This window comes from Condylura cristata, unplaced genomic scaffold (genome assembly GCF_000260355.1).
Source record: "Condylura cristata isolate star-nosed mole 26May11 unplaced genomic scaffold, ConCri1.0 scaffold00021, whole genome shotgun sequence".
Taxonomy (NCBI): domain Eukaryota; kingdom Metazoa; phylum Chordata; class Mammalia; order Eulipotyphla; family Talpidae; genus Condylura; species Condylura cristata.
The window spans coordinates 6288744-6314545 of NW_004567122.1; the positions used below are offsets into that span (position 1 = coordinate 6288744).

Here is a 25802-nt window from a genome sequence, read left to right on the forward strand (position 1 = left end):
ATTTGTATGTCTTTCTGCCATTTTTTTTAATGATCTATTTATGCATACATGCAGAACTGGGGTGCAGGCCAGAGGTGCAGGTATGGTGAGAAGATTTACCAGAGACAGAGTGGGGAGCTGACCATGCAGATTGATGAAGCACACTGCTGAGGGAAGCAGTGAGGGGACAGGGGAGGTCTCCTGAGCCATGTGGGTCACCTCCGGGGCGGGGATCAAACTTGCACTGAAGGGGCAGGGGCCAGCTTGCAGGGCTGCCCTTTAATCCACTGTACAGCCAGGGAGGGCCCTGAAGTCCTATTTTAAAAATTTGAAAATCCTGCAGAGTTCATGTATCGCTTATTTTCTTTTCTGTGAATAATGGTATAATATACATATTGCATTCCTTTTTTGTAGATCCATTTTAAGGACAGGAACAAGTATGTATGGTACATGAAGAAAGTTTATGCTGCAATTTTTGAAAAATTTCAACCCTATTACCCAAATAATTTTCTTGTCATTTCTGTCTATCCTGAAACTCATACGATGGTGTTTCATCTCTTTCTCTTCCTTCTTAATCCTTTCAAATACATGGTGAGAGACCGCATGTGTTTGAAAAGCCACTCCCTGCCCCTTTACACCTCTTCCGCATTCATTCTCCGCTCTGGAAGCCAGCCCTGCTCTCACGTTTGCTGACATGTCCTTGGGCAGATTGTAAAAGCTATCCCTCTTTTCATCACTAAGGCGCACATGGTTTTCTTTTAACAAGAGAATGGTCTGACCTGGTTCTCTTAACACTAAAAAAATGTCTCTGCACACTCAGGTGGCTTCCTGCCCCTTACACCAACTATATCCTCTCTCTGCTTTCAGAGGCAAAGCTCTTGGCAACCGCCCAGTTTGTCTCTGGCCAGAGAGTTGCATTTTGTCTTTGGCGCCCAGCAGCCAAGTCCCACACTCATCTGCAACATTTCCAGGGACAACTTTTTAAGTCACATCACAATATCTTCTTTATCCACAGTGTCTCCTTGACGAGAAGCGTCAGCATTTGTCTCCCTGGCTTGCCAAGGGGAGTAAAGAACAGCACCCTTGGTTCTTTTATTCTTGGTGCCAATTCCCGGAGTAAATACTGTCTCTTAGTGAAAGCTTTTGGATGGGGCTGTGCAGCTCAGGACTTCTGAACTACATTTCTTGGGAGTTGCTTTAAGTAGAAACCTAAGTGAGGGCCGAAGCCTTTGTGAGTGGAGGAACAATGGGAGGTGCCCAGTCAACAATGACCAGATTCCTGAAATCTGCATTTTAAAAATCTAAGGAAGGTTTTGTGTCCAGGCAGGTCAGCTCCACAGCAAACTCCACAGGGAGTCGTGGCTGCACTGGCCACCCTTCCCCTGTGGGGCAGGGCTCCCGGGAGCTGTGAGTGAAGTCCGGGTAGGAGGCTGTGTCTGGCCTGGCACTCACTGCCCACTTGGCTTGAGTTGCAGGAGGAACAGACGCCCCTGCACATCGCCTCCCGCCTGGGGAAGACGGAGATCGTGCAGCTGCTCCTGCAGCACATGGCGCACCCCGACGCGGCCACCACCAACGGCTACACGCCACTGCACATCTCCGCCAGGGAGGGCCAGGTGGACGTGGCCTCGGTGCTCTTGGAAGCAGGTGCAGCCCACTCCTTAGCCACCAAGGTAAGGGGGTGGACGCCCACCTGAGGTGGTGGTTCTGCTCCACCGCACAGTGGGGAGAGGCGGCTTTGCATCGGGCGTCTGCATCGTCGCTTTCTTTTGGACTATTTTAGATTCATTTTCTAAGTGAGCAAGAGGGATTATCCACGTCTACGCGACATGATCAGAAAAGAATGGTGGGTTCTCCCCTCTGGTTAACACCAGCCGGTCTTGTTCTTTAAGATGTTTTCTATCGAAGAAGAATTCTATTTCCAGTGTAAAATGACTAGAGAGAAAGAGTAAGATTTGCAACTACATTGAACTAAGCTTACACATGAGGAAAACACAATTGCACCAGGCTGGATTCTAGATTTCTTAAGCACTTTAGAAGTCTCTAGAACCCTGTTGTCAGCAAGCCTGTTCTCTCATCTTTACCAACTACTCTGTAGTCTGTGAATGAACAGTGTGTGAATAAGACTGAGCTAGAGAAACACTCTTTATTAGTTGTTGTCATCTAAGAAAGGATGTACAGCAGCCTAGATTTTACGCCAATTCTGAGTTGCATGGGATGACAGAATAATTTTTTGCCCTCCACTTGGTACATTTAAGCTGAAACCCAACATACGGATGCGACTCTAACTGGAGCACAAGCATAGGAAAATCAAACAAGTGAAAGGCTAAGATGAGATCATTGTTTGTGGGCAAAATAATTCCCAGAAATATGGCAGTAACTTAGAAGATTCAAAAGACATTTCAGTTGGCTCCTGATAAGCCAACTGAAACACCACAGCTGTAGGAAAAGGACATTCAGGTAGGAACTGCCCTCCTGGGGGGGATCCCTGCTAGGCTTCCTGCTGGCTGTGGCCATAAGCTATTTTAATGCAAGGCACTGGCTCTTGATTCAAATGCTGAAATCTAAAGCCTCACAGGATTTTAAAAAATCATTTAAAGCAACAAATGTCTAGTAGTAACAGCGACTTCCTATCGTAGTAATAACCACATCTAGTAGTGATGACAATTACAAGCAGGAAACATAGCTGTAATAACCAGCACTATACAAATAAAGGCACACTGGTGATCATAGCCCAAGACAGACAGGGCGATTGTTTCATCAGATGATAAACAAATGCAATTAAGGTAAGAAAATTTCAGAACTAGAGAATGAGACATTGTCCAGTTACTCCCAAAGATTCTGAGCAACAGACCTAAGGCCATAGTAAATTAGGGCAGGAAAGAGGAAGAAAACATGAAGCAGTTCAGTTCCAGAGTGGAGCAGACCGGACTGCTGCAAGAAGTTGACTCATCGTCATTAAAGTTATTTAAGTGTTTATAAATACTAGGGGTAATGAAATCCCGAGGACATTAACACAGCGGAGAAGGGAGTTGTATGACTCAAGAGAAGCTTCCCAACCTCTATTTTGTGATTCCACAGTAAAGCTTCTCTGTGGGTTTGTCAGATAATAGCTTCTCCATTTCTAAAGGGGCTGGATCTCCTCCAGCAGAACCTCAAGGATCAGAATTGCATTGTTCCTTCCTGGCCGCTTGGCTTGTCCTGAGGACCTGTGGTCCACCTAAGTCACCCCATTCTTCGGGGCACTGACCAGAGGGTGGAAAACTTCAACCAGTGTTGCATTCAGTGGCTTAATGCAGGAATCAGGAAACACTTCCTATATTTGTCCCACACTTGGGAAAAGCAGAAGACTCGGGCTCTTCCAAGGACTTATTAGTACCAAATGTTCAAAAGAAACAAAAAGGAAAAACAACTTCGTGAACAATAATTTGTGTGGCCGGCCAGTGAAAAGGCCAGAGTGCTTCTGGGGTGAGAGGGGCTTCTGTATCGGCGGAGGATGGACGGGAAGATAAACCACAGCACAGACCTGGGCAGGCGATTTTGCTGGGTGTCCCACACCGGCTGTGGGGTCTCCCACCCCCACTCCCCCACCCCCACCCCCACCCCCAGGTAGCTGGGCTGTCTCGCCTGGAGGATGGGCTTGGGATCATGACCTAGGAAGTGGGCTGTCTTTGTACCACCCACACATTAGAGACTGTGGAATTGGTTAGGCACTGGAGACTCTGGACGTAAAACTCTGCAGGAAAGAAGTCATTTAAGAAAGCCTTAAAGCTGCCATGTGTTTAAAAGTCTGGTGTTAAAAAAAAAAAAAAAAAGGTCTGTTAACCAGCCCAGCATCTTGCCCACAGTGAGTATTTTTTTTGTGCCGCCCACCATTTTATCTTCGATTTCCGCAAAGAAATGCTGAATCACAAATGATCTCTAAAACTTTCACCATAGCTGTGGAAGTAGCTAAAATTTTAAGTGGTGGAAATTTAGATTTCAGGTATTATGACAAGGATAGAAGGGAACAGAGCGTGTGGAACAAAGACAGTGCTTGTTCCAGACCTGTTGATTTTTGAGGCAAGAAAAACAAGCCTTTATTTCACCGCTTCCACATTGGAGCCATTGACACTGGTGGCTTTTAGGAGGCCCAAAGCTATAAAGTCAACTTTTAGTCCCTAAGGCTTTATTATAAAATTCCGATGTTCACTCGATCCAGCTAAGCCTTTTTATATTACATTTTCATCTTTCGCGTCCTCCCTGCTTATGGCTAACAGATTGAATATTCAGTGTTTTTCCCAAGTGGAGAATCAACATAGTTTGCTTCACATGTTAACAGGAAATATAGTTTGTTTATTTTTAAGGAGACACAAGCGTATACTACATTTTACTTCTGTTCTTGTCATTTCCAGAAAGGCTTCACTCCCCTGCACGTGGCAGCCAAGTACGGAAGCCTGGACGTGGCCAAACTCCTTCTGCAGCGTCGCGCAGCGGCGGATTCAGCGGGAAAGGTAACGGTGTTCCGCAATGCACGTGGCATTACTCAGTCTCCTGGGACGCCTCTGGGTTTGAAATTCAAGATGGCGGCATGGGCTCCCTTCCACACACGCAGGATGAGAGGGCAGGTGGAGCCGGGTTCCCTGTGTTCTTACCACAAGACCCAGAGCTTCTCTATTAAGATGTTAATGCAGTAGTCTCGTGTGTTTTATTTATTTTTCTTATTAGTTTTGTTTCTTTTCTTACATCATTGTTAACTTTTGGCCAGTATTTGCTTTGTCCCCTCCCGAAACTCTGCCACCAGCAGAGGACCCATGATCCAGCACCACAGTCCCTTGTGCTCTTCCCGCCCCTGTTCTGACCTCGCCCATTGTATGCCACAGCTCTGTGACCAGCTTGCAAGTGTTGTCTTGTCACTGTTTGCCCTATATTCCCCTTACAAGCGAGACCATCCAGTAGTTTTCTCTTTCTTGTGACTCACTTGCTTGGCATCATCGCTTCCAGCTCTATCCATATTGCCACAAGTGGCATGAGTTTGTCCTTTTTGATGGCTGAGTAGTATTCCATGTATACATACCTCATCTTCTTGACCCAGTCAACTGTTCTGGAGCCAGTCAACTGTTCGGAGCATTTAGGTGGTTTCCCTGTCTTATGTAGCACTTTAACACTCCTATTAATGGTGAACGTGAAAAATGCCCAGTCAGCTCAACCTATCATTTCTAGTTTTTAAGTTTCTCATGTGAAAGTAAGTAGTTATTTTGTTTATTTTTATCCTTTCCCCCCCACCATTTGACTATATTAATTAATTAACATGGAATTAATCACTATATCCGTTTTCAGGCATCCCGGTAGCTTCAAGGCAGCTAACTGTCATTTATTAATGCTGACACTTAAACACACCCTTTACAGAACGGCCTTACCCCGCTCCATGTTGCTGCTCATTATGACAACCAGAAGGTGGCACTGCTGTTACTGGAGAAGGGTGCTTCCCCTCACGCCACTGCCAAGGTGAGCACCCCAGAAAGGAGCCTACAGAAGGGGTGACTGTGAGCTGATCTTGTGGGTGCAAGTAACAGTAGCATTTGATACCAACATTTTTTCAGAATTTATTTTTACCACTTGCTTCCTCAAAGCTTTTAAGATTTTTAAGACAATGCACTTCTGAACCCAGAGAGGTCACTCTTACTGCTGACACTCTGTGTCTGGGACACTGAAGTATGAATTTGAGAAACAGTAATGAATAGTTACCTAATAAAAGTGGTGCAGGTTTTTCCTTCCTCACTTTTTTTTTTTTTTTTTTGGTTCATTCCATGAGCTCAAAAATTTCCTCATGCTAGACAAGATTCCCCGTCTTTTCAGTGTTTCATCAGTGTTGACTCATGCATGCTCCCTTTTTATTTCCTAGGTTAGGAATGCATCTGGGGGTGGGTGGACCCAACTTCTCTGACACCCCAACATGGACTCCCTGTTTCACTTGGCCCTGTTTACCCTGAACATGTGTGTGGGTAACAAATTATGCATCCGGCCGTCACTCCTGCTTTTGGTGATCCTTCCTGCCAACACGGAGCACATCAGTGTTCATTTCAACATGGGTATTCCAGTGGAACGCTTTCCTCGGCCTGCCAGTTGACACAGTAGCTTCCTGTGTCGTGGCCACCGACCTGGCACATTCTATGGGTGTCTCGTGGTGATTCCATGAAGTGGGTATGCTAAGGGTATGCTGTGGTTTCTGGCTCACAGATGAGGAAGGGAGATTTAGACAGTTCATTGGTCAAGTCACAAGACTAGTCAGTCCCAGCCAGAGCTGGGATTTGACCTCAGGAAATCTGATTTCAGAGCTCGTACTCTTAACCAGGGGTCCACTGTGCAGTGGGGACCGAGCTGTCCTACTTCTAGGATATGAGTATGTACCTACCTACACACTCGTGTGCCGATGTAAATTATATATCTAGTGAAACGGCATGTGCTATATAAAAGTGTCTTCCGAGTACCTACACATGCATGTACACATACGCTTGTTTCATTGCTGCAAATAAACCAGAGTCCCACAAAATATTTAAACTTTCAAAAGAGGAGAGCCAGTTTTTTATCATTGTGCACACCATTCTGACTCCTTTTACCCCTTTCCCTGTAATCTCCTCAATTCTGCACTTATTCTCAGTCTTTCCTTCTGTGAGGATATGTTACCTAAAGACAGTAATCATGTCATTCACCTACGTGTCCCTGTGATGACTCCTCAGAAGGTGGGTTTTCGCTCAGTTTGCAGGTGGAAGAGAAGAGCAACTCTTTCAACAAAATAGAAATGACGCCCTGATTAACTTTCCAGGCTGACCATTCCCAACACAGTTCGAGAGACTTGACACACACTTTCCTTGAGCTTTTGCTATGAAAAAAGACTAGACTGCAGCAAAACTATAAAGCCAACATCTCTTCCAAAGAGACCTTCCGTGGGCCCTCCCTGGTGGCACAACAGGCTAAAGCACAGCACGAAGAAGCTCTGCACAGCCACTATAGTACTAGTTTGATCCCCAGCCAGGGAGGTGACCCACATGGCACAGCAGACCTCTCCTGGCCTGCCCACTGCTCCTCTCAGCAGTGTGTTTCAGTTGATCTGCCTGTCCTGCTTCTCATTTTGTCTCTGGTGAATCTTTTTACACTGCCCCCCCCACACCTCTGGCCTGTACCCCAGTTCTTGTAGGCATAAATAAATAAGTCTTTAAAGAAAATTTTAAAAGAGAGACTTACGACTTTAATTATAAAATGGTGCATATAGTTTTCCTTGACCTCCAGCCTGCTCAGGGCTCCTTCCTCACTCTGAGGCACGCCTGGCCGTGTCATGATGAGCTACCCCAGGCCTGCACTCTACAGCCAAACAGTAGGACGTGTGTGGGTGACTCTGACATCCCGCTCACTGCCCAGCCTGTCAAAGAGCAGAAGCCCCTCAGCTCTGTGTCCACTCTAAGGGGCTTCCAAGTGGTGGGACTCCCCCCTCTCCCCACTTTCCACCCCCTATTCACTGCAGTTGCCCAGCCCACCCCTAGGGTACCAGCACACTTAATACCTTGGGTACTAAGGTATTTTTTGCTTCTTTTTTCCAAAGTCCAGAACCTTCTTTTACGCCTCACTGTGTGTGTGTGTGTGTGTGTGTGTGTGTGTGTGTATTGGGGGGAGGGGGGGAATTCCAAAAGTTTTGCTCTAGATGGAGAAGGGAGTCCCCTGCTCTCAGACCTTGTAGGTCAGGAGGGACCTCTCGTATTATCAAAATCGACACCCTCTTTGATGAACCCGTGTCTTAGCAAACCCTCCCACTGTCCTCCACACAAATCTCTGACTTTACCTACATCTGCAGCTTCACGCCTATCCTTCCCTAAGCCCGTTACGTTCACCTTGGTACTTACTGATCTTGGCACAGTGCCCTTGCTGCACAAACTAGAGAAAATGGGGCTCAAGAAAACAGGTAGCTAAAAGATGGGGTAGCAGAAGGAAATACCTGAACTTACAGTCTCCATGGAACTGGAGGGCCCCGTGCCAAGGGCTGTGCTTCAGAGCACCCGTGCCTGGAGCTCTATGCCGGACTCCAGCGAAGGTCCCAAGGAGAGTGGCTGAATTTCAGCAGCTGGGGAGAATTTCACTTATCTCAACTGAGATGTCCTGTGTTTGCTTAGAGAAGGAGAGCTACCGCAGAGAGAACTTAGGGCCGTTTGATCAAGACATTTAAATTCTTAAAACTGCTTCTTAATGTTTGATACATTTTCTTAGACCTAACAAAATGACATGGCCCAAAGCGACTAGCTCTTACCGTGGCTTCCCCAGGGCTCCTGACTATTCTGCTGTCTTCCCTTCGATATATCATCATTAATAGAAAGCTCCTATTTTTAATTTCTCTTGCATCTTTACATGGAAAATTCCACCAGACTTGATGAAAGGCAAGAAACCAGTGTAGGTTCCAGACTTAGACATGTTCCAGAATTCTTTTTGCCTGTTTGATTTTTTCTTTTAAATAAAGATGGGGTTTGGGTTTTATTCTTTGAAGCAAAGTGAGTTTCTGTTGTCCTCTTCCCAACTCCCACAGAAAACTGTAGTCTCAGATAGTTACTTTTGAGCCAGTGGAGATGAAGAGGTATCAGGATGTGCACTGAACATTTGTTTTTTGGTCCTGCCGCCGATGGGCCCCTATTCCCCTAACATACACCACTTTTGTCATTTGCTGCCTTTTCCAACATAATACAACCACATAAAGCCAGGGATCAGGCCAAACTTTAAGTCTGGAGGCTTTTGGTGGTGCCCTGGGTACCTTGTAACCCTGGTCACCAAGATTTGGGTTCTGTTGGTTAGAAGCTTGTGATGGTTGAAAGTTTGAACTCACTATATAGCACTTTTAACTTTTCTGTTGATTCGCAACTCTTCTTTCCTTCTGTTATGTGAGGGGATTTGCTAAACTTGCCAGGTATATGGTAAAGCTATACTGCTTGGACACAGAGTATTTAAATTGATCGATCTATTGATTTCCAGAATGGCTACACACCTCTCCATATTGCTGCCAAGAAAAATCAAATGCAGATTGCGTCCACTCTCCTCAACTATGGAGCAGAGACCAACATCGTGACCAAGCAAGGGGTGACCCCACTCCACCTGGCCTCACAGGAGGGCCACGCGGACATGGTCACCCTGCTTCTGGACAAGGGAGCCAACATCCACATGGCCACCAAGGTATTCTGTCTTTGCCTCTTGTTTTTATTTAATCTAGAGGGGGGCAGAAGCCAATCAAAGATAGCTGGGAACAAAAACGTAAAATGGGGATGTATTCAACAAAACGGGTATTTTAGGGGAGTGTCAGACAGCAGAGGAGCCAGGCTGATGAGGGATTGGAGGCCCTCAGGATGCCAGGCACACAGGCCCCCGCCTGAATGGCTGAGTCTCGGCCTCCCGGCTCTCCTCTGCGGTTAGCTTCCTTCACTGGTGTGTGGAGATGTGCCTTTTCTGCCTTTCCATAGATGGGCTAAAGAAGTTACCCCTAACTCCCAAGAGCTAGCATGTCTGTAGTTCCGGTTGTCAGCCAGATTGCCTGAGCACTTGTTGGCCATAATTCCTAATTCCAGATAGACAGTGGAGTCGAAAAGACACCTGCCAGACATAAGACGTGTATTTCAATTTTGCTTCCTGGAGGCTACATGCCTACGTTTTCAGGCTACCGCCAGACTGTGGCCGGAACTGACCTGACCTGACCAGATCCTCCTCCTTTTATTGTTCTTTCATGTTTTATTAATTGCTAATGCACTATCGTGGTATGTGCAGGTAAGCAGAGTAATTACTTGGTGTCTTGTGTGCAATCATTTTATATCAAATGGGTCAATTTGTGGTTCTACATAAAAGAGAGGGTTACTTTTTATGCAGCCTGCAGCAGAAGCCTCCAGGCAGGGCTGTCTTGGAGACAGGGACTCTGGTCCACCTCCTGTGACTACGCATTTCCCGTTGATAGGAGAGGGTGTCTGTGAAAACGTCGCTGACTGCTGTGGTTATACAATGGTTCACCTGCAGTTGGTTACTGAGTTATTGAACAGGAACCCCAGATGGGTTTGAAATGAAGGTTACACGAAAGTTTCTCAGCTGAGTTATTACAAAGAACATTAGCACCCAGTGTTTATATGATTGGCGGAACGTGTTGATTATCTTCAAGAAGAGGTCTTGGCTGCAAAGTCACATGGATGGGCAGTTTGTCTTCATGCCGCAAGGTGCCTTGTCTGGGAGCAAACCAAGAGTTTTCCGGGATCTTTTGCTCACACATATAGCTGATGTATTGTGTCTTCTCCAACGCACCCCCTTTGCATCTGCTCTCTCTGCAGAGTGGGCTCACACCCCTACACCTCGCAGCCCAGGAAGACAAGGTGAATGTTGCCGACATTCTCTCCAAGCATAAGGCCGACCTGGATTCTCATACGAAGGTAAAGCGAGTTGCTGTCAGTGCCGCGGTGGCCCCTGGCCTGGCCCGTCCCGAGCCCCTCCTCCTCCGGACTCCATTCTGAATGCATTCTGGTCCACTTCTGCTCACAAATCTAAGGGGCCCCCCATCCTTGCTGGGGTCAAGTCCAGGTGAATAGCAAAAAGATGCCAGTTTCGCAGGCAATTTCGGCCAGTTCTCTGTTACTGGTCAGCTCGTCAAGATGCCTTCTCATTGCTCCAAGGCTGACCCCATGCCCTTGGGCTTGGGAAGTTTTTCCTCTCTCTGCCATTCAGTCTCTCAAGCCCATCTTAGTCACAGCTGTCATGCACCTGGACCTTCCCGCCAGTCAGTTTCTGTTTCGTGTTCTCTGATCATCTTCCTCGGGCCTGTCTCCTAGCTCCTGGTCATATTCAGTCCCACACGCCTCATGTGTGGGGTTAAGTTCCTCATGACTGGGGTGTGCTCTTGTCCATGGGATACATCTAGAAGCTATTGAATAATATTTAGAGAATCACGTAGAATTTCTTTGCATCCTGTCCTAACTGAAATTCTCCTAAGTCTCTCTCCCCTGCAATATCAGCCACTAAAGCAGTACTTACTTTGTTTGGTTTATTTTTTCTTTAATTATTTATAGCTTGGTTACACTCCTTTAATTGTGGCCTGTCACTATGGAAACGTGAAAATGGTCAACTTCCTTCTGAAGCAGGGAGCAAATGTCAACGCAAAAACCAAGGTAAAATATTTGTACTCCTTTTAATTTTCCAGAAGAGTCAGCCAGATAGACTCTTCCCTAGTTCACTGTACTGCGAGGGCAGGCTTTTCATAAAGGATGTCGTTCCTTTGAGTCTTTTCATTGCAATAACCATTGATACCCATGTCAGTTCATTGCAGAATCACTTCTATTACAATGTTAAGGTAACTAACAGTGATTTCACAATTTGCCACTGGGAACCATAGACAAATTGCTATCGTCTGCATTGTTTCAGTTCCTTGGTCCTCTCCCCAACGCGTGTTCCCCTTGGCAGGAAATACAGAAAGGCTCCCAGACCATATGCCTTTCATTTCTAGTGAAATCACTCACATTCAGAGTATCACCTGGCCACCCTCAGAGAAACTGTCATATATAAGGCCTGATTGCAAGTTCTCAAGGACAATGCAGAATGGACTGGTTTCTACCTATTTTCCCAGTGGTCCCTGAAGGGTTCTATTGAGCGAAGCAAGTCAGATAGTTCAGATGGGAGTGTGTACTCCATTTGCTTCAAGAGGAAGCGAAATGCGTAACAGAACTACTGCTATTCTCTATAATATAACTTGAAGCTGCAGACTTCTTGTCCAAAGAAATTTCTATCTGCTTTTTGGTTTTTAGCAATATATACACCTAAATGTGTATATCAATATACACACATACATGTATACATCCATAGACATATATGTATTTGTGATACACAGATTTCAGAAATCTGCCGTTAGAGCTATACAACTACATAGTTAGCGCTACACACACACACATACACACACATGCAATATGTGAGTATATATGATACATGTTCTAACTGCAGTTAAATAGCTATGTGACTTGGCTGATATAAAATCACATGAAATCATTCAGGAGTTTCTGGGATCATTCAAGATGCTACTAGTTAGAAACAAAAGAACTTTTGGAAGCCAGATTTTAATATCCTCTTAGAGGCATGAATATAATCACACCTATATATATTAGCAAATGAATTAAAAATAATTGTCAGCCAGTGTTCCTCCGTAAAGGAGAATGAATTAGTTCAATAAAGGAGAATTAACTACTTCAAGATGCTACTAATTGGAATTATCAGGTACGAGGCCCTCACTGCACTCTTGCTGAGTTAGGTCACCATCTGCAGGGAAGAATGATGTTCTTGGGATCCCAGAATCCTCCCGAGAGGAAGAAGGAGGCCACATCAGGAGACTTAGGCACAACTTCAAAATGTTAATCATATATTTTTGTTGCGTTTAACAGTGAAACTAGAAGCTAAATGTACTATTTAATACCAATGGCTGTCTGGTATTTGATCTGTACCCAAACGTACATTTGGTTGACAAAAAAAATCTCATTTTTAACTTTTTAGGTGTGTATACATGAATTGTGTAGGTTTTAGTTGCTTTTTGGAACTCTGGTTCAGGGGGTGAGTAGATACAATACCTCCAATTATGTTATTTTCATAAACACTGCAGAATCCTTTCACACGGAGTGACATTTTTTTGTGGAAGGAATTATGTTTTCCTCCTCACATCTCATGTGTAACCATAGTGACTTAGAACTTGTTTTGTTGCTATGAAAATGTACTGCCTTTCCTCCTCAAATTTTCATGACTTGGTGTAAAAATCTGGAAAAGTGATTTTGTATTATGGTACTATTAGTTGCTTAAAATGGAAGTGAAACTTTGACATTAGCGAGGGAAAATAGGTTTGGCTAAGTATATTTAATTTGCAAAGAGGGTATAGAACTGCAATGTGAATACAGTACTTTTTTTTTTTTTTTTTTAAATAAGATATACTACAAGAGCTTTTAGAAGCGGGATGGCGGGGATTGGGTGGAGTGAGGAGCCAAAGTGACGTTTGCTAGCACTTTTTGTGCAACTTTAGATTGACGAAGAGTTTCATGAAGAACATAGCCCTTCCCCACCCTTGAAATCTTGGCCATTTCCATTTTATAAATGAGGAAAATTAGTCTAGAGAGGCTCTGGGGTTTGCTAGTAGTTGCTAGAAGAACTAATTCTAGGCAGTGGATTAAGTTTCAACCTAGTGAGTTTTGTTTTTTTTTTAAGTTTTTAAATTTATTTATGCGTATAGAAATGGGGTACAGACCATGGGTGCAGGGGCAGCAAGAGGCTTCACCAGAGGCAGAGTGGGGAGCAGAACAGGCAAAGTAACAAAATACACTGCTGAGGGGAGCAGCGGGCGGGTCAGGAGAGGTCTGCCCCGCCATGTGGTCACCTCTGGGGCAGGGAACCAACTCACACTGAAGTGGCCACAGCTTGGCTTAGCTTCACAGTGTAGCGCCAACCTGCTGAGCCACCAGGGAGGGCCCCAACCTAAGTGTTCTTGTAAGAGCTTCGGGGTCACTCCATCCTCCAACACAAATACCCACGTGTCCAAGCTTCAGTCAGGCCTGGGGCATCTTCTTGGCCACAGTATCCACTCAGGAGTCAGCGACATGTGAGTTACTAGGATAGGAGTCTGCTTTAGCATTATTAATTTATGTAAGCACAGCGCCTCCTGCTTGGCACATAACATGTGGTTAGTAAATGGTTACTGAACATTTTCGCTCAGCTGATACCAAACAGCAGAACGACGGTAACTTTGGTTGGTACTCGCGAATGCCATGGGAAGGAAGAATGTCTAGGAAATAGAATGTCCCTTCATGTCCAGTCCTTCAGTGTCCCTCCATTCCCTGATGGGAAGCAAGACTCCCTGCTAAAGCTCTGACTTTGTCGGAGTCCCTGGGATTGATAGATGGCAGCGGGACTGGGCTCATTTCCTGATAGGGGTGTGTAGTGGTCAGACTGGAGCAGAGGAGGGACGCTTAGACAGACAGACAGACAGACAGACTGTCACAGTGCTCCACCCCCAGGAAAAGGCCACATGAAAGCAAGGAGGGACTATCCTGGCATCTTTGTGTAAACACAGACCCCTCCTCCGTAGTCTATCTCTTTGTTTCTGCTGTTAGCTGCCTTTTTCCTTTTTTTTATTTATTTATTTTTTTGAATTTTGTTCTAACAGTATGGAAGAAAAGTGAAATTTGTATATGCTAAATTGACCAAACTCATAGATCAGAATTTTTCAGTCTATGTGACGTGACCAGAAAGAAGGGCCTTCAGCTCTTCAGGTAGACCAAACCAACAGATTCTCACTTGCACCTCCAGGTAGACAATAAAAGAAGCAGCCTGACAGCCTTTGGCTTTCACAGGTTTGGGACCTGGAGTGACTGGACAGAAATAACACTTGTAGATTTCAGTTTCGTCATTTCTGAAATGGGGGGGGGGGGATGTATTCATTTACTCGGTCATCTGTTCCATCTTCTGGTCATCCATTATGTTTTGAAGCAGTCTTATTTTCAAAATGATAAGAAAGATTAAGAGACAAAAGGTCCAGTGTCTGGCATACAATTGCTTACTGCAAGGTGGGTGTTAGTGTTTTCCTGCCTGCATGGGCCAGTGTGATTTAATTAATTCACCATGTCCCTCCCAGTGAATTTCCAGCAAGGCTGGCCTCACACCCACCTTCTCTGCAATTCTTCACAAATCAAGGATCCCAGGTCTTTCATTTGAGTGAAAGTATAGACCAGAACGTGAAAAAAGAACCTATTTTCAAAGACCTTATTTACTGAAACTGGGTCACTCAGTTCCAGTGAAATTTCCCTTTTTCTCTCTTTTGACCAAGTCTGTTCTCTGGAAGGAACTAACCAAACATCCCTAAAGCTGATGGGAAGGGCAATTACTGGCCAAGTCCCCAGGACCCAACAGTGGTTTGCTGGATCCCCGCAGCTCTGCTTAAATGGTCTTGCGCTTTCCTTTCTCGCCCCTTCCCTCCCTGGGAACCATCCCTGAGATAATGCTTTCCCAGAAACCTTCTTCCCAGTCCCAATTTTTTTTTTTTCCAAGAGTTATTTACTTATGCATACAAGAACTGGGGTGCAGGCTAGAGGTGAAGGGGTGAGAGGATTCACCAGAGACAGAGCTGGGAGCTGAGCGGCCAGATCTACTGAAATACACTGCTGAGGGGCGCAGCCATGAGGCATTAGAGGTCTCCTGTGCCTTGTGGGTCAGCTCCCTGACCGGGGATCCAATTGGTGCTCCAGTGACTGGCCAGAGATGATAGCGCCGCGTCTTTAACTCCTGCGCTACCGGGGAGCCCCTCCCCAGCCCCATTTGTGATGCTTATGGGTTCAGTTCTATTAATCCTTATAGCCTGGAGCCCCTCTTTCAGAAGCAAGACGCCTGTCTTTGTTTAGCGGACCAGAAGGTATGAGGGAGTGTGCCGCTCAGGGCTGGGACCTCGATGATCGCGCTCTCCCCCAAACCAAGCCTGCTGCCCAGCCCTTCAAAGTCAAGGCTAACCTAGTTTTCCTTCTCCCTCTGCTCTGGCTGCCGGGCGCCCCGCCACGCTCACGCACAGAACGGCTACACGCCCCTGCACCAGGCCGCCCAGCAGGGCCACACGCACATCATCAACGTCCTGCTGCAGCACGGGGCCAAGCCCAACGCCACCACCGCGGTAAGCGCGCCCCGCGCGGCCGGCCCGCCCGAGCCCCGCCCAGCGCGGCCCCTGCTCCGAGCTCTCCGGGAAGCCGGCGATTTCTGGAAAGCCTCTGCAGCAATCTGTGTGACTCCGCCCGCGGTGCTCGCCTGGGAAAGGGGGGCGGAGGCCCGCTCGGGAAGTGGGGGCCCTGCACTTGGCGGCTGCGACGCGCGGGGCTTCCAGCTGGCGCTCAGATGTGAGCGCCCGACACCCCACCCTCCGGGCCTGCTGGAGGGAGCTTCGTTTCCGACGCCGCAGCCTGGGACCCCGCTCTTTCTCGGCGGGAGCCTTTGAGATGTAAACGAAGCGGTGCAATTAAACCCGCCGGGATCTCGCCTGGAGGGGGCTGGGTGCGCCCGGAGAGGGGCTCGGGGTGTGCAGCTGCCTGCGCGCTTCTGCACCGCTGGAGCGCCGCGTGTTACTGGCCTCGGGGTGGAGAGACGGTTTACCTGCAGCAGCGGGCCTGGCCTCCGAGGAGGCTTCAGTGGTCCTGGGCTCGCAGAACACTCCACGGAGCGTCCCCCTCCGAGCCAGAGGGACTTCCCAAGCACAATACCGCACTTGTAGAGTTTGACAACCTTTGGGGTGAAAGCAGCCAGGGCTTCTTATTAGAAAGAGCAGGCAGAGGCAAGCTTGTGGTGTTGCCATGGTGACCGGGCTATAGTCTAAAGAAGTTCCACAGACAGAATCGGATGTCATGGTAAAAACTAGTGATTTTCCTAAGCCGTGCCTTGTTTTGGAAGGAAGTGCTGGCTCCTGCGGAGCGCGGGTGAGCTCATTGGCTCCCCCCAGCCGCCCTCCCTCTGGTTCTCACTCTCTCTCTCTCTCTCTCTCTCTCTCTCTCTCTTTCTTTCACTCTCTCTCTCTCTCTCTCTCCCTCTCAGAATGGTAACACCGCCTTGGCCATCGCCAAGCGTCTGGGCTACATCTCCGTGGTCGACACCCTGAAGGTGGTGACCGAGGAAGTCACCACCACCACCACGGTGAGTACTGGACCCCTGGGCGTCTGGGCTGCCAAGCCACTGGCTTCTCACTTTCCAGCTGTTCAGCGCTTTTACTTCGGAACTTCTGGACAGATCTGCAAGTGAGCAGATGGTCGTGCCTGCCCACGGCGTGGGGGTTTCGCGTTTTTGCTCAGAGGAGCGTGAGTGGAGCTTGGAGTCAGGTCTGTTTCTCGCGTGGGCTTCTGGTCTGCTGGCTCCCGGCCTTTTGCGGGAGTTGGGTGTGGCCCCGACTGTTGGCAGCATGCCAGGACGTCCAGGTTCCCACAGCCCCGGCAGGCGGGCGCTGGGGAGGCCACTCAGCTCTGACACCGGGCCCAGTTACTTCCGTGCAGCACAGTCCATCCTAACTTTCTTTGCTGTTACTTTTTTATTTCAAAAGAAAGTTAAGTATGCTTCTAGGAAGACAGAGTATATAGTAAATGTTTTCTTTTGGGGGTTTTGCATGTGACAAAATCGTGGGTGATCCTCAATGCCTGTTGCCAGAAACTCAAGAAGAGTGAAGGATGGGGATAGTGAGTCCCGGGACCCTGGGTCAGGACAAAACTTACAGGGGTCTCTAAGAGGGAGCCCCAGAGGTGAAAACAGCTCTGTTTGTGTTGTTTGGTGACACTTTCCTCAAGCAGGGAACATGCTCTAAGACAACAGCTCTTTCATCTCTCTCTGTAAAGTAGATGAGAGCAGCAGTACAACTCCAAATGTTCTTTACAGTCAGAAGATCGTAAGTCAACAAATAAATTCAGATGAGCGTCCAGTAACGGCCCCCAGTGAGGGAAGAGGCAGAAAGTGTCTTAGAACACGAGGTTCTTGTGATAGATGTGAGAAGAAGGGAGGAACATGGCTCTGAGGCTGGCAGGAAGTCCCCCTCGGCATACTTGGCCGTAAATGGAATACAGTTGATTAGATGTGAAGTTTTAAATAGAACAGAGGATGATTTATTAATGATCTGCAAGACACAGCCTGAGTGTCCATGGGAGGGAATATTGCTGCTTGCTTTAACAAGCAGAATCTTAAAGCCATTGATCAGTCCACAGGATCTTTTTAAAGATGTCAAGTTTTGCTTGAATGAATTACATGGGAGGAAACCACATCAGTGACCAACTAGAACTGTATTCCTGAGCCACTCATCCACTCATCTGGATGAGCCTCGTGGCTTTTGTCTTATTAAGTGATTTCTTCTATCAGGAAAATCTTCACATGAAGAGCATGTACATATATGTCTTCCTGTGGCATCTTCGAAACAGTGTATGTTACAGATAATATTACAGTGTATATTACACAGTGAAGCCCTGAGCGGCAATATTGGCCAGGAACATCTCGGTTCTTAGAAATCCCCTCTTATGTCAACTTCTTTACCTTGCCAAGCCCTGGTAATCAGCATGTGCATTTTGATCAAGTTACCACTAGATGGCGTTCGCGAATTTCTGGCTACTTGTGTGTGGGTGGGGGGGGGTGGTCTTGACCTGTTTTTCTTACTTTCGTCTCTTAACGAATTCATTCCTTCACTAGTTGCTGGATGTTGAATGCATCTGGAGTCTGGGCAGGGCACTGATCAATTCGCTGATTAGTCGATCAGTGAATAAAAGATCACTGCTCTCCACCAGCAATAGTAGGTCCTTGGGAATGGAGCGCGAGATAGTTTATAAGAAAATCAGCCCTATAACACCAAAACTTTAGAAGCGAGATGGTTTATAAGACAATCAGCCCTATAACACCAAAACTTTAGAACTTATGTGTCCAGTCTCAAAGAGAGCTCACCTTCATAAATATTACAAGGAGTGAATGATTTCACAATACAGATCTATATTTAAAAAGTGTAGCTAGTAGCTTTCTTTAACGAGTTCTCAAATTTGTTAGAAAATTTGACTCCAGCACCTGTAGCCCTGGGGGTATAAAAACATCCTCTTCAAATTCTCTGTAAATGCCTTTCTTTTCTGAATATGGTTATTCTCCATGCTGTCTAGCTGAGCCGTGGTCCAACAAAAACCTCTGAATCTAAAAATGAACTTGGAGGTGAGAAGCCGCTAACAAATTTAAAACATAAGAACATTTTGCTTTCCCTTGAGATCCTAAGAAGTCTCCACCTTCGTTAACTAAACAAATAACCTCTTTTTCTGAGCCACATGTTTTCAAGCTGCCTTGTGTCTCTTACAATTAGAACCTTTTCTTAGAATTGTGAGTTTTACTGTTTTGTGCAATGGAATCTGAGGGAAGGATTGGAAATACGGACTTATTCCTGCCTGGCAGCGGGTCATCTGGCTTTGCACTTTCTCCCTTTGGGAAAAAACTTTTATTCATGCCTTCTCACATGATCATTTCATGAATGGCAGTCTGCGTAATAACTAATCAGTAGTAATCCTCAGTTACAGACATGCCAGGCATTGTGGACAAATCTGGCATTCAAGTTTAGGTTGTCAGACTCCAAAGTGCGGGTTCTGGCTGCTCTTGCCCACTGATTCTGGCTGGGCTGAGAGCAGTTTCACAGAAATTTTGTGAAAGAAATCTTTCCTGTTGATTATTCATTTAAAAAGCCCAAGAAAGGGCCCTCCGTGGTGGCGCAGCGGGTTAAAGCACAGCACTAAGAAGCTAAAGCCACTTCCGCAGGAGTTGGATCCCCGCCTGCCCCGGTGACCACATGGCGAGGCAGACCTCTCCTGACCCGCCTGCTGCTCCCCTCAGCAGTGTACTTCGTCCATCTGCCTGTTCTGCTCCCCACTCTGTCTCTGGTGAATCCTCTCACCCTCCGCATCTCTGGCCTGTACCCCAGTTCTGTCTGAATAAATAAATCTTTAAAAAAAAAGCCCAAGAAAATAGTACTTTTCTTGGTTTTCCAGGGAAGCCTCCTCTCCAGTTGTATCATTTCCTGGCCTACAGATTAACTAGAGATGATTTGCACCTCCTCACCGAAGGTAGACAAATAGCACACAAGATGATTTGGTCATTGTGTGAAAATCACTGGAATGCACGTCCTTGCCCTGGAAAGGTAGTGGGATACAGTCCACTCTGCCATCGTTGGAGCCATAGGAGGCCCCATGTGAAGAGCCAGGAGGCTCCCCTTTCATCAAGAGACTTTTCCTGTGCTCACGCTCCTTCCAGTGTTCTTCACAGCATGAATAAAATCAGTGTGTGCAGAGAGAAGGAAAGCCGTTTGAAACAGAAAAGCCACTGCCGCAGAAATGTCTGGGGCATTTTGGAATCGTGGTTTGTTTCCTGAATCCTGGCTTTCCTAACTTTTTTGGGTAAGACTCAGCAGGAGGTGAGACTGTTGAGCCTTCTCCTGGGATTCTGGTTCCCTGGGGCTTGCCAGAACAGATATCAGTGACAGGGTCACATTCTTAGAAGCAGAAACGAACAAGCCCTGTTCCTGCTGCCATTCGGAAGATGGTGCGTGACGGCTTCTGCTGAGCAACAGGTAGTTATTTATATTATTTGCACCATTTAGAGCCACGATGTTGGGGTTTGCCGGTCACCTGGGCATGGGGAGGATAAACTGCTGAACTAAAGTAAAAATGGTTGTTTCTCGTTATCTTCTAACCCTTGGGCAAGTTCTCAGGCAGCAGTTAAGAAAATGTGAACATCCAAACTCTAAATCTTACCTGATGTCATCGGTGAGTTAAAATGTGAATCATCCATCAGCAAGTCCTTTGTTACCTTTTGAGGGGGAAGCCAAGAGCTTTTCTTTGACAAAAGGCCCATTCACCAAAGACACATTGTTTTTACGAAGAACTTCCCTTCTACATAGTGTAGTGTCAGCCAATCCTCTATCTCTCTATAAAACATTTTCCATCCTGTGTATGAGCCTACAGACATACTATGCTAAGTATAGAAATTTTTATTTTTTCTGTAGAAGAACTGGGGTGTAGGTCAGAGGGGTTGGGGGGATGATTGGATTCACCAGAGACAGAGTGGGGAGCAGAACAGGCGGATCTACTGAAATACACTGCTGAGGGAGACAGGAGCGGCCTGCTGCACCCTGTGGGTCACCTCTGGGCTGGGGATTAAATCAGGCCATATTAGTGATAGCGCTGAGACAACCCCTAGGCCACCAGAGAGCCCCCCCCCCCTTTTGAAAGTTTTCGATGCACATTTTCCATCCGCTGATCTTGTCTCAACCACACCTAACTGAGTGGCAGTTACTTTAGTGACTCATCTGGGTTGACTCTGTTCACTTCTCTTTGTTTTCAAACCATTTACCTTACTTTTTATAGAAAAGCGTATTTATGTAATATTTCATTTATCGCCAAAAAATCATATTAAGTGCACCGTGGGTGCTGTGACTCCTAGGGTCGCTGCCACTGAGTGTAGGCACAGGAGGTGACATTCTGGCCAGGGAGAGGGCCGTGTGCGTGTGTGTGTGGTGTCGGGAAAACATGGCCACAAAGGAAACGGGGGGAGGGGCGGGGGGGATCTTGAGGTTCCTTTGCATTGTGCAAACAAGATTATTACTATTTATAAAGCAGTAAGTTCGAAGCCTATTTTTCTTCTTTTTGTTTTTTTACCTCCCCCTAAATGTTACAAACTCGTCACTCATTATTCACTCCACATCTGTCATATTCTATTTGCTAGGCCAGAAGAGCTTACTTAATTACATCCTATTTAACTTGCCCACAGCACACTGCTCATTTCCACTTGCGAACTAAGTTCTAATCGTGACCTTAGAGTCTTATGTTCTATTGGGCGGGATGGCCCTGATCATCTAATTATATCCTTGCTTTCTCTGTTCTGTGGCGCTACAGTAGCATAAGCGTGTTTATGGTTGTTGAACCACTATTCAAAGGACATTCCACTTAAAAGGACAATGTGTTTTCAATTTTTACAACATTACTCATAAGGGGGAAGTCTTACTTAGCATCCCCACGACAAATATTTACTGACGACCTTCTAAAGGTCAAGCCCTGGGTTGTGTGTGATGCATGCTATCTTACGACAGTGCACAGAGAGGACATTTTAACATCCAGCCAGAAAAACGTCGACACCTATCTGATCACTGTGTCACTCCATGTGGGGTGCACGACATTGCTGATGGTAACTTTGGTCATATTCACTGACCAAACTAAGGCATGGTTATTTCCTTTTGTATGAGGGCAAGCAAAGAAAGGACCCACCCTCTGCAGCATCTGCCCGGAGAAATTGAGAATGTCAGTCAATAAAACAGCATCACTTGAAGAGGGTTGCTGTCAGTTTTCAAATGAAGACAACGATTATGAAAATGTTACCTGTAAGGACTTGAGGATGTTTCTATAAGGATGATGTGTGAGAGATTGTCATCACTCTTCAGACAAGTCTCCATCATCTACACAGCAAAGCTTAAGCACCTTAACTGCCTATTTATTGTGGTTCTGTGGCTTAAGTTGAACATCTCATTCTCATGTTAACAGATTCTTTTTTTTGTTTGTTTTGTTTTCATAGGAGTGCTAAGTGATGAACTTAATACACTTTTCCCTACAGAAACTTGGGGAGATGGCTTGGAGACTCAGCTGTCCTTAGATGATCTTTAAAGTCATGACAGTCAAATATATATTAATCACTGGGCTGTCTCTGGTATATAAAACGGTGCCTGGCACATAGTAGGCATGCATAATGTACCTGGGTACCTCCATCAGTCCAAAGTCACAGGCCCTTCGTTTTTAAGATTAAAAGGAATCTTCAGTGATGTTGATATGCTAGACAACATTGAATATTGCCAAGCAGTGAGCTCTGTTCCAAAGACTTTTTATCATTTTTATTTCATTTCATCATCATCATTGATGTAGTAGTCTCAGAATCTCCATTAGAGATGCGGAAACTGAGGCCCAGAGAAAAAGGGAATTTTCTAAGACTTTAAGGTGTAGGGTGAGGACCCGACCCCGACACTCAGACTCCGGAACTGAGTTCTCAGCCACCCTCCATCATCAGGAGTGGAAGGTAAAGGCAGAGAAGCAATAAAGCCGTGTTGCAGCCCAGTGAAATGCTACCAGGATGAGTGATGTCTGCAGCGGATCATCACCTCCCAAGAGAGACATCGTTTTCTGCCCCAAGAGTTAATGCCTTTCAAGTTGCTTGACCTTCTCTTCCAAGGCTTTGTTTTTAATGACTTGTGTATGTCCACTGCTTTTTTTTTTTTTTTTTTAAGATTATTTCTTAATGCATACAGAGCTGTGGGTACAGGCCAGAGGTGCAAGGGCGGTGAGAGGATTTACCAGAGACAGAGTGGGGAGCAGAACAGGCAGATCTATGAAGTACATTGCCAAGGGGAGCAGCAGGCAGGTCAGGAGAGGTCTGCAGTGCCATGTGGGTCACTTCCAGGGCAGGCAGGGTTCGAACTCATGCTGAGGTGGCTTTAGCCTCTTAGTGCTGTGCTTTCACCCACTGCATCACCAGGGAGGGCCTCACTGCTTTTTTTTTAGAACTCTTAGGGAGACATTATTAACTTCATTTTAGGGAAGTCCTGAAAACATTACTCTGATTTCCTACTACTATGACTAATTATTAGCCCTGACTACTGCATGTGTTTTTCAAATGAAATGACTTTCTTCTGCACAACAAAACTGTAGTAAATGCCCATTTGTTTTTAGACGGAACAAATAAGTTTCATGACAGAATAAGTGAATAAGCTTCTGAAACACTCTTGCGGAAAGGGGCGCCTCCTTGTAGCCTGACTGCTCCCCGATACTGTTGACCGGGATGTCTGTGATCCTCTCGATCTTTGTTTGGATTTTGTTTCTCACTTCAGTACACCTGATTTTTGTCTTTTCAGACTATTACCGAGAAACACAAGCTAAATGTTCCTGAGACGATGACTGAGGTTCTTGATGTTTCTGATGAAGAGGGTAAGACATTCGCACAACCTTCCTTGACACCTGCAAGGATCTCACCCAGACAACACCTTTTTCCAGGGACCAAGTTGGGTGTGGATGAAAGCATCCTAGCATTTAAAATCACTTCTCTGCCTTTCTTTCAATATGCTTACTTTCATTGCTGGGCGAAAGTAGATTCTGATTATTTTCTCTTGATACTGGGTTTAATTTCTTACCAAACAACAAGAAAGGGAAAAAGGAAAGAAACTGAAAATTGCAGTTCAAGTATCTACTAGAGGAACAATTATTTTTGAAATAGAGGATAACTTTTTTATGACCTCAGGGTTTCTTAAAATAAAAGTTATACATCTTAAAATCCATACTTTCCAATAATTATTGCTAGCAGATGTTTTCATTATGTTAAAACTCACTTTTTATTTAAAGGTCTGGAATGACTTTAAAGTTTACTCCTTCGCTGGTGTTTTGAAAGAGCTTTGCGTTCTGATTGGTTCAAATATACAGAATCTATTTTAAATCCAGAGGAAAAGAGGTTTAAGAGAGGGCAGAAATGTAGACATAGCTAGCAGTAACTCGTGCAAATTCAAAAGAAGAATTGGGTTGAGTCAGAAAATGTGCCCTATAGATTTTGGGAGATAAAAATGAGCTAAGGCAGTGGATGTCCCGGTTCCCTTCAGGGAGCAGTGGGGTTTTTCCCGTGGGGTGGACAGCATCCTATCTCTGCTTCTACTGAAGCAGCTGATTTTTCTTGAATAGAGAAAATGTACTAAAAACTCATGAAGCAATGCATAAAACGTTTTGATAGTACAGCTACGGCCAGCTGTATTGTTTAAGCAATATTCAGGTACCTCACTAGTGCATTTGTTGGAAAATCCTCTCCATAAAGGATGGCACTGGGCCCAATAGTAATCACTTCATGGAGATGTGCTAAAGATATTTCTTTAGATTCTTCAAGATTTAATCATATAGTAAAGCTTTATGTTGATGTTCTTGTTTTGAAGCAATTTCTTAAATCACCTATTGATAGGAGACATGGGTTGTCTCACTTTCCTAAGAACTTCAAACAAGAGAGTGGACAGATGTTGGGTTAATGAATGATTGTGTGTGAAGGGATAGTTCTGGATAAAGCCAGAAATTCCATGTATTTATTAGAAGATAGTGTTACCTTCCATTCTAATACTTGCCAGCTAATCTTCAGCCTCCATGTAAACACACCATATTTTGTTTTGTGGGCTCATCTTTGTTACCTTTACTTGTATATTGAACAGCTCTTAAACAGTTTGGTGACCAGTTTGTTGATGGGGAAGCACTTAGCGATTCAGGTAACTTTAGAGGAAACTGTTGGGGTGAAAGCTCTTCTGTGCTTTTAATTTTTTTTCTAAACTCGCTAATCTGCTTCTTTTGAAATAGCATGTTTAATATGGATGGAATGGTGTGGTGTATGTGCATTCAAGTGTATGGATTTTATTAACCTGGTATCTTAATGACAACCATTTATATTATTAATGGTTTTGCAACTAATATTAAAACCTATCACCATAATTATATCATCAAATGAACGTAGTTAATATAGGTCTTCTTAGCAGCAGATTATATTGTGAATGTGGGAAAAATAAATTAATAGTTACAATGTGAAGTTTTTTAGTAGCTAGGAATACTGATAAGGGAAATTTTAACAATTACCTAAGGTGAACTTTTGCAAATAGGCAAAGTATATAATTTAAAATAGTAAATCTAGGCACTGATTGTTATTTAACTTAAAATTCATTCTGATTTTCACAATATTTGTTGGACAGTACCAATAGCTAATACATTCAGGACATTCATTGGGTTTACAGAAACCCCATGTCTATGAAAGAGCTTTTTGCACCTACCCGTTGTTTAAGGTCTAGGTACAACTATGCTATATAAAAGTTATTAGTGCTAGGAACTATTGATTTGACAGGAATATTGGCTAATGAGCAAGAATTTCTTTCTTGCTGAGAAAAGTTTTCCCTTTTTATATGTAGCCAGCAACTTAATAATGGTATTTTCCCCACAAAGAAATGCCAACTAAATAATTTGTATGTATAGGGTATATTGGAATATTGCAAAGTAACTTTCTAGTACAAAGAATTGGTATAAAGAAATGTGTCTGCTTGATATGACCAACACTTTCATGTTGTGTGCGGTTAAAGTGTCTTTATGGAAGCCTCCATAATTCCCATGGACGGAGCTAGCCACATGTGTGGAATGTTCTAGCCAATCTCTGTTGTCTTCATAGCTCTACTCTTTTTTTTTTTTTTAGATTTATTTATTTATGCATACAGAACTGGGGTACAGGCCAGAGGTGCA

At 45.2% G+C, this 25802-nt stretch overlaps 1 protein-coding gene across 25 annotated transcripts in view; it reads left to right on the forward strand.

Annotated features, from left to right (window-relative positions):
• ANK2 (ankyrin 2, neuronal) overlaps positions 1 to 25802 on the forward strand; it is a 493620-nt gene that overhangs the window by 398514 nt on the left and 69304 nt on the right. For 24 of the 25 annotated variants that reach the window (XM_012727793.1, XM_012727798.1, XM_012727801.1 and 21 more), the window contains 9 exons: positions 1455 to 1652; positions 4374 to 4472; positions 5368 to 5466; positions 8971 to 9168; positions 10302 to 10400; positions 11034 to 11132; positions 15551 to 15649; positions 16558 to 16656; positions 23411 to 23483. In XM_012727793.1, coding sequence (XP_012583247.1) covers positions 1455 to 1652; positions 4374 to 4472; positions 5368 to 5466; positions 8971 to 9168; positions 10302 to 10400; positions 11034 to 11132; positions 15551 to 15649; positions 16558 to 16656; positions 23411 to 23483 — 1063 coding nt within the window. The remainder of the gene's footprint in view (positions 1 to 1454; positions 1653 to 4373; positions 4473 to 5367; positions 5467 to 8970; positions 9169 to 10301; positions 10401 to 11033; positions 11133 to 15550; positions 15650 to 16557; positions 16657 to 23410; positions 23484 to 25802) is intronic. The other variant, XM_012727797.1, reaches the window with a different exon arrangement.